We start from the raw sequence: 14,512 nt of genomic DNA, 5'->3' as shown, positions 1-14,512 counted from the left end.
AGTGATGTAGTATAGCTCACGTAGCAGATGGTCGTAGATAAGTGAGATCGTGCACCAAATGCGATGCATAAGCTATGTGGGCTAGCACACATCTTTCACATCAAGATTTATGACATAGCAGTGGGGGTCACAGCTATGTTTGCTATCTGCCCTACTCCGCCTATCTTCACATTGCGACTTCGGCTACCCATCAAACTATGTATTCTATCTGGCGTAGCCTATTCGTAGCAGACCCCCTACTAGAACGGCGAAAACACAGTGACTGTCACAGGTAGGCGTGCGTTTTAATGCTCTCCGGTAACATGCAACATCTAAGTCCCGTCGACGCAGACGATGAAATGGTAAACCCTGAAGATCCAGCCCTGCTCGACTTGGGCACAATTGAAGTTCGTATCTTCCGTGTCAACAAAGAGAAGCCCACAGGGAAGCCCATAGCGCCGAATACACCGACAGAACGTGGACCTGTTCATGAGCGATGCAAGAAAGCAGGCACTCATCATGTCTCGTATGTGACTTCATATACTGCTTGCGTACTGCAGTGAATCCCACATCAGGTATGGAGAAGCCACTAAAATAGAGAAGCGTCAATATTATAAGCCAACTTGGATTGATCCACAGAGCCAACCCTATGCCACATTTAGGTTACGATACAGGCCCAGAGGTAATGACGCAGCGTGCTGATTACGAGTTCTTGGCATTCAGATTGTTTTCCGTTGCAGAATTATTGCGGGCACGGGGCATTATCGTGGACAGAGCTGACATCCACGATGAGCCTTCTAGTTCGGGATCTCATCCTTCGGCAGACACGGCTGAAACCTACGAATCGGACTCAGACGTAGTCGTACTCGATGGCCCACCTTCGAAGAAACGACGTATCAATTCGTCTACGTCAGTGGACGTTAAGCCTACCATAGACGTTGACGCTCTGGACGCAGACGGGACTGACGACACTGGCGACGACCTCGATGTGGCAACCATAGCGGTGAGTTCAGTCCCGTCTTGCATCACGAGCTTACCGACAACTTTCGTACCGTCAAAGGAACAAATTCGTTCTCTCACGAAGCAGCTAGAGCGCAAACTACGTAAGAAGAAACGGACAGTCACTGGGGCCCGAGGCAAGAAAGCCAAGAAGGAAAAACTGGAGGAGATTGACGTGCACTTGGGATAGTCCGATCCCGTGGACCTACCGAAGAACTCACATATGCGATATTGGCCTGAAGTCTTTCACCCTCTTGGAGTTCGTATGCCCGCTTTTCAATGGTTTTTGATCTAACTTCGAGTTGCAGCAGGTATACTACTATGAGAATAACTCAATAATTCGCCATTCACATTATCTTTTCGAGTATATACTATGCGTAGAAGACAGGTTTGATCATTTTCGAGACTCATTGTCGTGTCCGCTTGCAGTTGTTTTCTTCTCGAAATGAAATGTCACGATCCGCGATCGTCACACTTCACAGCGCGAATGTCACGTTGATCAGCGAGTCAGCGGACCAAGTAAGATTCTTTCCTTTCGGCTGCAGTTTCTCATAACGCAATGAATATCACCGATGAAAACCAATTCTATCCGACACTTCATTACCAAGTTTTTCGCTGAAGATTATCCAACTCTCAAAACGAACGACCGACTGTCATATTGCCGGTAAGCGCTATGTTTAATTATACTGGACAGCTTTATTACGTTCAACAGGAATCAAATGACTCCGTATACCCTCCGAGAGGAAGCAAACCCGACTATGTTGTGAATGCGAAAGAATTCCCATTTGTCGAAAACGATACCAACAACAAGTCAGAGTGTGTTATCAAGCTGCGCACCATACAGGTTCTACCGTTATTCAGGGCAGAGTCGCGAGGTTCCCCAAAGGACCTCACTGCAAAATGTGCTAGCCTGGATTGCCCAGTGCTTCGTGCACGCCAACGATGGAGATTGTTTTGTTGCTGCGCTTTCTGTTCTCCCCGGCATGCTCACCATGCACATTGCAAGCGATCGAGTACCTGCTGCAGAAGATCGTCTTGTGGTCCAACGGTTCATATCGGAAGTTGTCAAGCCGTCTCCCTGAAGGATAGTATACCCAGTAATGATATGTGCGAGCGCGCTGTCTCGCAGTTTCTGCGCTTGAACGTCGAAACGGCATGGGGGCGGATCGTTCGCAAGATTGATCACATTCTGGACATGCCCTCTCGGAATCGGGTACCAGAACCGGACGAGACCCTGCAGCGGATAGATGACTTGATTGATGACTGGGTTTTAGAAGAACATTTGGGCCCACACGGATTATGGAAGAGAGTCCTCCAAGCCAATCCAGCAAGTCGCCGATAAATCGTTTGGCGGGGACACTCTCAAGGCGCTGGAGCGTGATTTCCAATCGGCCTTCGACCTGGCACAGCGCATCCGTACGGAGAACTTTGAGACAGATGAGGAACGCAAGGATTACCTTGCGACAGGTACTTCCGGAGTCCGGTATGGGTGAAGCAGCTCTCCAACTGTCCTCCGGGCAAAAATCTACTTCTCTGCCTGTGCCGCTGTGTCGCGGGTCTTGAACGCTACTTTGGCGTTGCGACAGATTTCATTTTTCGTGGAACGAGGTACTTCGACTTAATCTTGCAACCCGGAATGCTACCGAATCCAGAAGACTTGGAGAAGCGCTTAGAGATCGTATGGGTTGGAGAAGTAATACCTCGAGTGCCCGCGAGCCCTATACGTGGCCGTCCTCGCCGGAAAACTGGTTCAGCGGTGTGTGTGACCACTCCAAAGTACTGCTTCAAGGACACCAAAGGACAGTATCCGTCGACCTGCGTCTCCACGACGCCTGGCAGTACGGCGAGAGCCGCAGCCCTGTCATCCCGAGGCTGCACTGCGAGCTGCAGACAATCCACCATCTAGACCAGGAGCGCATAGCCCTGATGAAGAACGCCATCGGTATCAGCAAGGATATCTGTGTTGCCCGCGAGCTGTACCTGGAGCAGCTCCGAGCTCGCCTCGGCAGGTCTGCTGACATCCGACGTTCACAGGAAGGCCGCACACAATTGGGTGGGGTGGTGCCCGTTGCACTCCCTGACTCGAGGACGCTGACTCGCGAGGTCGTAGAGATCTCGGTCAAGCATGTGTTCCACGTTACGAAGAGGGAGGTGCAGAAGTGGGCGGCTGATGTATTCACGAACTTACTTCCTGGGCATATTTAAAGGTATCCTGAATCATGAATATTTGGATGTTCATACAGATATATTGACTCCAATGAACTCGTCTCGTCGATGTCCACCGAAATGCTGGCAGGACGGGAAATGAAGTATACAAGAGATATGAAACGGGCATACAACCCGATCCAGTTGCTAAAAAACATCATAAGACTAATTTCCATCATATCACAGCTAATTCTTGCAGGCTAGGGCGCAGGTACGTAGGACTGGAGGGACTGCATTCAACTACTGTACGAGGCATGAATCTGACGATGAGAAGCCCGACGACGAGAAGCCCGACGACGAGAAGCCCGACGACGAGAAGCCTGACGATGCGAAGCCCGACGCCGAGGTCATGCGCGGGCTTGAGCGAGAGCGAACTACACGACGAGGATGATTCTCCTCATAAGGCGATGTCTGCCTAGGCGCAGCCGATGATCCCTCGAAAGGCGGGGACGACGACGTCCCTTGGGAAGGCGAAGACGACGACATTCCTTGGGAAGGCGCCTGCGGCAAAACGACAACACGCCCATAGGAAGCATAAGACGATGTCTGTCTAGGCGCAGATGGCGCAGTTGATGGTCCCTCGGAAGGCGGAGACGACGACCCTTGGGAAGGCGCCAGCGACGGAACGACAACGCTCGCATGGAAAGCGGTCTGCGTAGTGAATAGGAACCAGTGAGGTGCAGGGCTGACCGTATCGAGGATTTCCTTTCCGTCTACGCTATGAAACGACATGGCGATGTGGCCTGCCACCATCCGGCACCCGAGCCACACACCGGTGTCCTCCAGGAGGATGTCGACTTCGCCATATCCCTGCGGTATGCGGTTCACGCTGAGCTTGGGGTAAGTTACCCCGTCGACGCTGTACACGCGCTTCCTGGCGGCTGAAGTGGATAGTTAGCCAATTCACTCGGATTGATATAAAATTACGAATTGACTGACTTGAATCATCTTTCTGCTCCGATAGTGCCGCGCGCAGCGGCTGCTCTCCGCCTTGCCAAACCCCCTGATCCGTCCAGGGGACGAAGGCGGCGATCCAACCACTAACGGAATCATGCCGGTACCTGGCAACATCTCGCTGGACGACATGGGTCCAAAATTCGACATCAGGCTCGCCGTCGAAAGAGGACACGAAGCGCTGCAGTATAGGGCGCAGCATCGTCGCCCACGCACACGGTTCGTCTCCGAACTCGTCCAGCTTGTCCACCCGTTGCAGGAGCTTCAGCCAGTCTTCCTTCTCGCCCTCCAAGGTTACCGATGGGATGCCGCAAATGCATATCATCTTGTAGTTAAAGTATTTGTGATAAAAACATTCAAAGAAGCTCCTGATAGGAGCTAAGGGATCGTACGACTTCAGCGTCGTCGTCATCAACGCCGAACATATCGTCGAGTCGACGGTGGTCGAAGTGGTGAAATCTGGGAGGATCCATCCCGTGAGTGTCTCATCGACGACCTTCAAGTGAATAGGATAAATAACGGTGCATGCACGAGGAAAATAGAACTGACGTTCTGGCGCATTTGCTCCGTCATCTGGCGTGTCATGCCTCCGAAATCTACAGTGTATCGAGTTCCGGCGGCGAACACCACCGTCTTCTTGTTCGTGTGCTCTACGAACTGGCTGCGCAATTCTTTGGCGTGCGCGTTCACGCTGCATAACTCCTGATGAGAACAACTCCACCGAGGTACGAGAATTTGAAAGACGCACTAAAAACTAAATTGATTCAATATGGCGATCCAGACATCATCTGGCCTGCAGAACTAACATGTTCAGATCTCGCAGCGGTCAAAGAGCAGACACCGAGCAGACCTTATAACGAGGTTATGATGCTCGCCGTGTGCCCTCATAACGGCATGGACGAATCCGTTCCCGCAGTATTCCATCGACAGAAGTGCGTCGGGGGCCGCAGAACTCTGCAGGACTTCGACGCATCGTTGGCGCCGACTAAGATGCGCCTGTCTCAACAGGCCTTTGGCGTCCTGGACTCCATTCACGGAGGACCGCTGACGAACTGGCTCAGCAGAGTGCTTTGCGACCTCGAATGTGACAGGCATGGTGAGGAAAAGCGTAAGAGAAGTTGTTCAACGAGGACTTTCAGGGTTGAATGAGTCTCTTAACTACCCCGCCTCCTGACGGTTGCTTAACACTTCAGGGGTCGGGAGTTGTGAAACTTTCACGGAAGTAAAGCAGGTCGAATACAGGGACCAATACGAGTTTTGGTGCGTACCAGTTGAAGGTCAGGATGTCCGAAGCGACTCAAATAGAGGACAGTGCTCTCACCGAATGAGTGCAAGATAAGCCACACATGTTACAGCGCCGTGCGAATCAGCGCTGGAAGGCAGTGGGCCCCAAGAATTATCACAGGTTTCGAGGCTGTACAGAACAACTAGGATACTTGTAGGAGTCAGCAAGATGTCTGTGCAGACTGTTGCCGGAGGTACCTGGCAAGCTATCAGTTAGATACAGCAGTTATTGTCTACCATAGGGCTCCGCCCTCGGGGACAATAACAGGATTCAAAAAAAGGGTACCTGGCTAGCAGGGGATAACTTGAACGGATGCTCAGTGACTCTCCATGCATGCGCACAGCCGCCCGAGCCTTGGCGTCACGAACGGCGCGTAAAATTCTAGCTTGTGGCGTCTAGTTTGCGTAGGTCCATAGTAGTATGTCCGCACTATGACTGTTGTGGAAGGTACCTGGCAAGCCGGGGATAACTTGAAAGGGTGCTCAGTGCACAATCCAAGGCCCGCGCACAGCCTGAGGCCTGTAGTTCTTGGCGTAGTGAAGGGCGCGCAAAATTATACCTTGTGAGGTCGAGTTCGCGTCGTATTCGGCCCAGCTGAACACTGCGCCGCAGCTTCATGAGCCAGTCGCAAAAAAGTGGTGCAGCTGCCAACGTTAACGCATTCAAACCACCGTTTAGCGCAGAAGTGATCAAGCTTCAAGCGCTATAGCCGGCCGGTGTTTTGCCTTCTGGCTCCGAAGATCTGTGCGAGTGGGTGGACGTCTGAGCGCGCAAGTGTCCAATTCGCGCAGCAGATATTCGTTGTGCGCTGGCGTCAGCGTCGACTGGAGTCAGAATGTGGTACCTTCGCAGTCGAAACGGGCGCAGGAGTTTCCGCGCTGAAATGGAGAACAAGGAAACTCCGTCCGCCGGATGCTGCGCCCGCAAGTATACAGTTCGTTCAGGATACGGCCATGAGATGGCAATCCAGAGCTTATCACTCTGCGGAATGCATACGGAACGACGGGGTAGAGGTTGAAACGTTGACAGCGTGCGTAGACAAGTGGAGTTTGGCTTAGCAGCGAGCTCGCGAGCGCTAAGTCAAACTAGTGCTTACTAAGCGAGAGGCTGAAGGCGGAGGAATAGGCGCCGTAAGCGCCAGTCTGTTCCTCCTGCATCTACAGCCTCTCACTCGTTTTCATTCTGGTGTTTCCACACGCACGATCTCCGCCGATCTGTAACAAATGCCGTCCCAAGGACCTCCCCCGAGCGTTGGCGGTAAGGATTTGTCTTCGTTCCTTCCCGATGAGTCTGGATCAGGTGGAGGCACCGCGAGCCTGCCCAACCCGGCCCAGATGGCTTTGTTTCAGGAAAACCGGGAGCGGCAGGCCCGGAACGCGGCTAGGGCAGTACGTAGACAGGGCGGAGAAGATGGCGTCAGTGATGACGAGGAGCTGGGAATGTTGGATGGATCAGATGGCGCATCTCCGGGTCAGTTAGACTCCCAGGAACCGTCGGCAATGCCTGCAGGCATGCCTTCGCGACCCAGAACGCCGGAAGATGATACCGATAGCCTGCAATTGCTTCGGGACGTAATGAAGATGACTCCAAACTCTCGGGGCATCGCCCTAAAGTTGTGGAATGCAGGTGTCGATAAGCGCAGTGGAGCTGGCCCTCGGGCAGAGGCTACCGCGGGAAGTGGAAGCAAGGGTAGCGAGAACGCGCTGATAACCATAGATTCCGAGATCAAGACTGACCTCTTTGCCGGCCGAGTCGTCGAGACGCCTCAGGAACTACCCGCGCTCCTTAGGAATGGTTTCCACCTTCCGCTCTCCATGTGCACCTCTGAGGTGATGACCAAGATGCACAAGCATCCGGAACAGGTTCAATATCGTAAGATGCATGACGGCAAGGGGATCAAGAGGGCGCTGATCGACATCGCCCAATGGCCCGACGAACAGATGTTGAAGCCGGAGGATTGGCGCGACGCTTGGCGCAACTACTTCGAGATTTTACCAGCTGTTTGCGATGATGAGATCGTCAAGCGCTTCTCGGAACATTACATGTGGCTTTCCGGACAGAGCGACTTCAATAGGATCTTCCCAGTCATCCTCGCATTCGACATCGACGTACGCCGCGGGTACTTCCTCACGAAGAAGACCTTCGTTGTTGACTCGAAGAGCTACAACGACCATTTCCTCAAAATTCGCCTAGAGCACATCGAGAAGGGCACCCGATCCACACTCCCTATCCCCGCGGCTCCCATCGCCGGTTCGTCCCAAACCCTGTATCGCACGCCGTCCCACTCCCCCGATTCACGTCGCCCGCGCCGCGATGGCACGGCAGATTCCACTGCCAAGCCCTTTCGCGAAGGCAGAGCATCTGCGTCCACAAGCATGCTCTGCCTCATCTGCGGCGAGAGTGGACACCGGGCCAGTCAATGTGGGCGATCGACCTTGTCGAACGGTAAGCCCGCGTTCACCGTCTGGGAGAACAAAAAGCTCCTCGCCATCTCCACACGCGCGGAGATCTGCCTCACCTGGAATGTCCAACACGGTCGTACGCCCTGCCGTGGTATGTACTGTCCCGGAAACAGCGGACACATCTGCTCCCTCTGCGGTTCCGACGGTCATGCCGCTGCGGCTAAGCGGTGCCTCGGAGCGTGAGCGCATCATTACTCCTTACGACGCTGATGCCTTCGAGTCCATTCTTCGTACACTCGGCCTTCTTCAGCGTTACCCTTTCTTGCCCCGCAAATTACGTTACGGCTTTCCTATTGGTGATTTCGCTCCGCTCCTTCGCACGTTCGCTCCTTCCAATCATTCTTCCGGTTCTGAGCACATCGATTTCATTCGCCAGTATATCTCCGAGCAAGTCTCTCTTGGACGCATGACTGGTCCGTACTCGCAGGCTCAAGTTGAGCACATCTTGGGCACCTTTTTCGTTTCTTCTCCACTCGCTGTCGTTCCAAAGGCTGGTTCGAAAAAATTCCGTCTTGTACAGAATTGCTCATATCAGGACGAGTTTGGGGTTTCGGTGAATAGCCAGATCAACTCGGACGACTTCCCCACCAAATGGGGCACTGCAGCTGAGGTCGCAGAAATCGTGAGTCCCTTCGTAATATCTTCTCGGTCTTCCCCGGTGTGCGGGAGGGCTCGTAGCCCAGATCACTGCCCGGTGCGCGGGAGATCTCCATTCGCGATTGTTGCCTGGCTCGCAGGAGGTTGCATTTTACCTTGATCATTGCCCGGTGCACGGGAGGTCACATCGTGAAACCATTGCCCGGTGCGCGGGAGGTTGACATCATTCGGTACATGCCCGGTGCGCGGGATACCACTTGATTATTCCCCGTCACTTGTGCGGGTGAACTCCAGAGCATGTCTGCAGCAGACATTGCTAACCCACTTGTCAGATCGTCAACGCGCCCTCTGGTGCGCAGGCAGCTTGCCTTGACATCGATTCCGCGTTCCGCAATCTTCCCATCAAACCCGCGCACAAGCCATTTCTGGTCATTCAATGTGACCCGGGCAACTTCTACATCGACCATGTTCTCCCGTTCGGCGTCTCATCAGGGACCGGAGTGCAGGGCGAGCCGATGGATGCCATCGTCAACATCCTGGGGGCACACGACATCGGACCGTCGCGCAAGTGGGTTGACGATTTGATCACATTCCGTTTTCCAGTCGACCAACTTGCCACCTCTGATGTCCGCAAGTATGCATATGGTCTGGCGGACATCTTCCGTATTACCGATCCTCTGGGTGTTCCATGGCACCAGACAAAATACTCAGACTACGCTTCACGTGCAGTTTACAGCGGTTTCCTTTGGGACCTGGACCAGCGGTCGGTCGCCCTACCTGACGAGAAGCATTCGAAGTATCTAGCGAAGCTCACAGCATTCATCGCCACCGCTGAACGGGGACGTGTGTCCCAGCGAGATGCTATGTCCATAAATGGCACGCTCTCGCACATCACGTTCGTATACCCGCACGGTCGTGCATTCCTCACCAATCTTTGCAGCTTTATCGCGTCCTTCTCCAACCCTTATGCGCCGCGGTTCGCGCCACACTCGGTCCTCTCCGACATGAAGTGGTGGTTCTCTGTCCTGAACGTGCCCAGCATTGCCCGCTCTCTCGCATCGCGTGGTCCGCTGCAGGACCTGGGCATCTGGGTTGATGCGTCCTCTTCCTGGGGCATCGGGATCATAGTCTGTGGCGAATGGAGCGCATGGCACTGGCAGGGTCCGATCAATACTTGGAAGGGCCAAGGGCGCGATATCGGCTGGGCCGAGATGGTGGCGGTCGAGCTCGCCATCCGCACAGTGGACGCGCTTGGCTACCACGACGCTACCATCCTGGTACGTGGTGACAACAAAGGTGTTGAGGGCGCATTCGCTCGTGGTCGCAGCCACAATTTCCAAGTCAACTCTTCCATCCGTCGTGCGGAGGTCATCGCCATGTCATTGAACATTCTCTTTATCGTACGCTACGTAAATACCAAGGACAACTTGGCGGATCCGGTCTCTCGCGGCGACCCGACCCCCTCGATGTCCCACCGACAACCTCCTTTCCAGCTCCCGGAGGAGCTCGTGTCCTTCCTCGTTAATGTCTAATACAACCTCGTCACCTTCTGCGCCCGCACGTGCGAGCGCGTCGTCCCAGTGTGAGAGGCCAAACACTGTTCAGGCTGGAGCAGCACATGTTGGCCCTTCGTCGCGAACACTGGCTCGACGAAAACCTAGGCAGCCTCGTTCTGAAAACAAAGTAATTCCTTCTCTTTTTCGTCCTCATGTCCTAGCGCGAGATCGTCTTGCGCTCTGGACCACGCCTCATGCTGTTCGTTTTCGTGCTTCTCTCTCCGCGCAGACTTCATCTGCAGCTTCAGTACAGCTCTTTAATGTCATGCTATCCTCTCTTGATCCCAGTACTCGGAAGAACTACGGCGCCGGGCTGCTACGATTCACGCAATTCTGCGACTGTCTTGCGATCTCGGAAGACCTCCGCATGCCCGCGGCGGAGCCGCTTTTAGCTGCGTTCGTTGCGCAGTGGAGTGGGAGCGTCGCGCGTTCAACCGTGGATACCTGGATGGCAGGTCTATCTTTCTGGCATGCGTTGCACGGTGCCCCGTGGCAAGGTGCGAAGATGCTCAAAGTGACCTGCTCGGCCATTTCGAAGACTGCTCCGGTTTCGAAGGAGAAGCGCGCGCCGGTCACCGTAGAGCACCTGTATGCGTTGCGCGCCAATCTTGACCTATCCGACTCCTTCGATGCCGCTGTGTATGCGGTGGCATGCATTGCTTTTTGGTGCTGTCGTCGGTGCGCGCGTGCCATTTGGCCTCCCCTCTTTCCTTCTGCTAACTTCTTTGCAGGCTTGGTGAGCTAGTCATCCCTTCCGCGGGTGCGTTCGACCCAGTCAAGCACGTCGCGCGCGCGGCGCCCGTTGCCTATCGCACGCTATCGGGAGGTACGCAGTATGCTGTCTTCCATGTGCCCTGGACCAAGACAACTAAGCAACTCGGTGCCGATATCATTGCCACCGAATTCGGCGACCCTAGCTCCGCCGTCGTCACCTTGCGCCATCACCTACGGGCGAACGGCCGCGTGCCCGCGCATGCTCCCTTCTTCGCATTCGAAACGAGCGACACGGCGGGTTGGGCGCCAATGACCCGCGACTGGTTCCTCAATCGCGCCAATGCGGCCTGGGCAGCGGCCGGCTTCGAGCACCTCACAGGCCACTGCTTCCGCATCGGACCGAGCTTCTGCTTCGCGGTACCCATCCGGATGTGGTCGCTACGCAGGGTAGCTGGAAATCACGCGCTTTTCTCGAGTATTGGCGGAAAATTGAGTCTATATTACCTCTTTTCATCTCACAGTCATTCACTTCCTCTCGTTTGCAACTGGCTTCCACTGCCATGGACTCTTTCAAGAAGAAGTATTCTCTGTAGTCTACTATACTTGCAACTGTATGTTTGTTTTCGTTGTAATACTTTCCACTGCTGTCGCACTGTCTATGTTGTAATGCATGTCACTTTGTTCTCCCGCTCCTTGCTGCGGAACGCTAGCCCTGGGTTGGGGAAGTCGGCGGGCTCACGTTGAGCCACGACTGTTGTGGGCTGCGCTCCTTGGGTGGTTAGCCGTGTTCTCAACGACTTTCCGCCGCTTCACGCTCGAGTTGGATTCCGCGATTCTCTCCGCTCAGGCTCCCCTCGCATTTCGCCCCTCCGCTGCCGGTCGCCCGCTGACTTCTCGGGCCGTCGCAGTCCTGTGAGGCGCCTATTGCAGCCTGTTCCGAGCTTGAGCCGCCGCCGGAATCCACCTCTCCCCAACCCGCAAGACTAGCACTCTACATTGCACGGCGAACACTATCTTAGTGAGCCGTGCTCCACTCCGTAGCTCAGCTACCGAGCACTTAGGAAGCGTGGAGTTTGGCTTAGCAGCGAGCTCGCGAGCGCTAAGTCAAACTAGTGCTTACTAAGCGAGAGGCTGAAGGCGGAGGAATAGGCGCCGTAAGCGCCAGTCTGTTCCTCCTGCATCTACAGCCTCTCACTCGTTTTCATCCCACCCACCTCCCCTTGTTGATTCAAGCGTCCTAGCGGTGGTTAGCCGTGTTCTCAACGACTTTCCGCCGCTTCACGCTCGAGTTGGATTCCGCGATTCTCTCCGCTCAGGCTCCCCTCGCATTTCGCCCCTCCGCTGCCGGTCGCCCGCTGACTTCTCGGGCCGTCGCAGTCCTGTGAGGCGCCTATTGCAGCCTGTTCCGAGCTTGAGCCGCCGCCGGAATCCACCTCTCCCCAACCCGCAAGACTAGCACTCTACATTGCACGGCGAACACTATCTTAGTGAGCCGTGCTCCACTCCGTAGCTCAGCTACCGAGCACTTAGGAAGCGGAACCAAATGCGATTGAGATCGAGTCTAGATTTGCGTGCGGTCGGTCAACAGTCGGTGCATCCTTTCAGAGGAAAATCATGTATAGACTTGTCAGTATACAATTCTGTGAGCCCTGGGCGAAAGACAGGAATAGCTGTTCGTATGGGATGGGAAACAAGAGAGGTGCGGCCCGCATGATAGCCTCGTGGGTGGCGCTGGAGCGGGATCAAACCTTTGAGCAGCTGCTGCTGCGGAGTGAAGGCATCGCATTCACACCGCATAAGGTCCAGTATAGAGCACGAGTGCGAGCCTCGAAGCTGTCCTCTTCCTTCGACTGCGCACCCACACTGCCCCTCTTAAAACACCCTCCTCGTCCTCCTCGTCTTCCTCGCCCCCCAGCTGGTTTTCGTCAACGTCGATATTATGTCTGACTCCAAATTTCGTCCGCCTAGCGAGGGCTCGTCCGGCTCCCGCAACGTCGTCGACCACAATGCCCCTAATGGTGAGCACACCCTGCCGCCCGCCTACTGTTCGTCACGCTGAACGTTGCGTGCATTAGTGACGGACGAGCCTCCCGCGGTGGCGCGGAGGCCGCAGTCAGCGGACGCCCATGTTATCAAGGTTCAGCCGCTCAAACGCGCCGAGATGCAGGTATGCTCTTTCTTCCAATCTTGTCTTGTCTCGAACACTTCTGACACTCCAACAGCCATCGTATGCGCAGGATTTGGGAACTGGAGAGGTTACACATGGTGTCTACGGCTCCTTGCTGCAAGTGTTGGGCTCGTGCATCGGGTTCTGCGGTGCCATCCCGTGCTGCCCGGTTCCCAACCCGTTCCACAACGTCCAACAAGGTATGAGACCTGCTCTCTGTCCTTGCATTATTATGCTCATGCAACCTGTGTCTCGCGCCAGGTTCGGTTGGGCTCGTCGCACGCTTCGGTAAATTCTACAAGAGCGTCGACCCAGGGCTCGTGCAAGTGAATGTCTGCACCGAGTCTCTACGCATCGTCGACGTCAAAATTCAAATCAGCGCCATTGGTAGGCAGAAGGTCATCACGCGCGACAACGTCGACGTCGAGATGTACGTCTGCCCAACCCCTGTCCATGCGCAACCGAGCTGACCCCCACACAGCGACTCTGTCATCTACTTCCAGATCACGAACCCCTACCGTGCGGCGTTCAACATCACCGACCTGCGCCAGGCGCTCATAGAGCGGGCGCAGACGACGCTGCGGCACGTCGTGGGCGCGCGGGCGGTGCAGAGTGTCATCGCAGAGCGCGAGGCGATCGCGTATGAGATCGCCGAGATCGTGGGGGACGTCGCGGACAAGTGGGGCGTGGCCATCGAGGGCATCCTCATCAAGGACATCATCTTCTCCGCCGAGATCTCCGCGTCGCTCTCGTCCGCGGCGCAGCAGAAGCGCATCGGAGAGAGCAAGGTCATCGCCGCGCGCGCAGAGGTCGACGCGGCGCGCCTCATGCGCCAGGCCGCGGACATCCTCGCGAGCCCGGCTGCGATGCAGATCCGCCAGCTCGAGGCGCTGCAGACGATGGCGAAGACGGCGAATAGCAAGGTCGTGTTTGTGCCGATGCAGTTGCAGAGCGACGTCGCTGGCCAGCTCGCGCAGGGCTCTGGCTTGTCGTCGGCGCATCTCCAGGAGGCGACCGGCGAGGAGGGCTCGGTCGGCCGCGTAGCGCTGATGAACAGCATCGCGAACGTGTAGGGGGTGTGCTGGTGATGTCCTCTGTTCCTCGTACGCTATTCCTTCTTCTCGCGGTGCTCGCCGCCGATGTACCTGCTGCGATTTCATCTACCTAATGCCCCTCCACGCTCCATGCCCTGTTTACGTTCACGGATTCTGCGTATCCCACCTTGTACGACTAGGTTGAGTCCGGTTGTCTTGTGTTATGTTTTCTACTCGTGGATAATGCCACTTTCAGCTTGTGCTGAGTATACCACTTCGCTCGCTCGTTTGTGGTGTTGACAGACAGACTTCGGCGATGAGTCTGCTCGCGCTGGTACTAGGTAGCGGCAGAAAGCGACGTCGTAACTTTTCAGGAACATTCTTCTTCCCCCAGCATCGCGAATGTCATGATAAGTTAGAGGGTCGGTTTGCATCAATTTGCCGACCTGGTCTGCAGTATGCAAGCGCGAACGGAACCAGGCCGTAGTACACGTACACGCCCTGACTATTTCCAAACCACCAACTAAAGGTATGTCGTCGTTCACTAGCACTCATAAGTC

At 55.2% G+C, this 14,512-nt stretch overlaps 7 protein-coding genes across 7 annotated transcripts; 6 read left to right on the top strand and 1 right to left on the bottom strand.

Moving 5' to 3' along the window:
* Nucleotides 1-338: 338 nt before the first annotated feature.
* Nucleotides 339-1,168, top strand: SCP_0213560 (hypothetical protein; the record flags this gene model as incomplete). The annotated part of the gene is made up of 4 exons (XM_027755265.1): nt 339-505; nt 555-661; nt 720-982; nt 1,040-1,168. The coding sequence occupies 4 exons, from the start codon at nt 339-341 to the stop codon at nt 1,166-1,168; spliced, it is 666 nt and encodes a 221-aa protein (XP_027611066.1).
* Nucleotides 1,169-2,083: 915 nt separating this feature from the next.
* On the top strand, nt 2,084-2,471 carry SCP_0213550 (hypothetical protein; the record flags this gene model as incomplete). The annotated part of the gene is made up of 2 exons (XM_027755264.1): nt 2,084-2,191; nt 2,253-2,471. The coding sequence occupies 2 exons, from the start codon at nt 2,084-2,086 to the stop codon at nt 2,469-2,471; spliced, it is 327 nt and encodes a 108-aa protein (XP_027611065.1).
* A 187-nt stretch (nt 2,472-2,658) lies between these two features.
* Nucleotides 2,659-3,183, top strand: SCP_0213540 (hypothetical protein; the record flags this gene model as incomplete). Its single annotated transcript, XM_027755263.1, has 1 exon — nt 2,659-3,183. The coding sequence occupies one exon, from the start codon at nt 2,659-2,661 to the stop codon at nt 3,181-3,183; it is 525 nt and encodes a 174-aa protein (XP_027611064.1).
* Nucleotides 3,184-3,423: 240 nt separating this feature from the next.
* Nucleotides 3,424-5,232, bottom strand: SCP_0213530 (hypothetical protein; the record flags this gene model as incomplete). Its single annotated transcript, XM_027755262.1, has 5 exons — nt 3,424-4,064; nt 4,123-4,633; nt 4,687-4,828; nt 4,886-4,930; nt 4,988-5,232. The coding sequence occupies 5 exons, from the start codon at nt 5,230-5,232 to the stop codon at nt 3,424-3,426; spliced, it is 1,584 nt and encodes a 527-aa protein (XP_027611063.1).
* A 1,413-nt stretch (nt 5,233-6,645) lies between these two features.
* Nucleotides 6,646-10,013, top strand: SCP_0213520 (hypothetical protein; the record flags this gene model as incomplete). The annotated part of the gene is made up of 3 exons (XM_027755261.1): nt 6,646-7,957; nt 7,998-8,506; nt 8,814-10,013. The coding sequence occupies 3 exons, from the start codon at nt 6,646-6,648 to the stop codon at nt 10,011-10,013; spliced, it is 3,021 nt and encodes a 1,006-aa protein (XP_027611062.1).
* Nucleotides 10,014-10,302: 289 nt separating this feature from the next.
* Nucleotides 10,303-11,344, top strand: SCP_0213510 (hypothetical protein; the record flags this gene model as incomplete). The annotated part of the gene is made up of 3 exons (XM_027755260.1): nt 10,303-10,715; nt 10,769-11,198; nt 11,273-11,344. The coding sequence occupies 3 exons, from the start codon at nt 10,303-10,305 to the stop codon at nt 11,342-11,344; spliced, it is 915 nt and encodes a 304-aa protein (XP_027611061.1).
* A 1,346-nt stretch (nt 11,345-12,690) lies between these two features.
* Nucleotides 12,691-13,991, top strand: SCP_0213500 (hypothetical protein; the record flags this gene model as incomplete). The annotated part of the gene is made up of 5 exons (XM_027755259.1): nt 12,691-12,769; nt 12,827-12,918; nt 12,974-13,118; nt 13,180-13,348; nt 13,400-13,991. The coding sequence occupies 5 exons, from the start codon at nt 12,691-12,693 to the stop codon at nt 13,989-13,991; spliced, it is 1,077 nt and encodes a 358-aa protein (XP_027611060.1).
* Nucleotides 13,992-14,512: the final 521 nt, after the last annotated feature.

Source organism: Sparassis crispa, assembly GCF_003851025.1.
Source record: "Sparassis crispa DNA, contig_000001F, whole genome shotgun sequence".
Classification (NCBI taxonomy): domain Eukaryota; kingdom Fungi; phylum Basidiomycota; class Agaricomycetes; order Polyporales; family Sparassidaceae; genus Sparassis; species Sparassis crispa.
The sequence above is the reverse complement of the archived record's forward strand: the minus strand, read 5'-3'. Positions and strand labels throughout refer to the sequence as shown.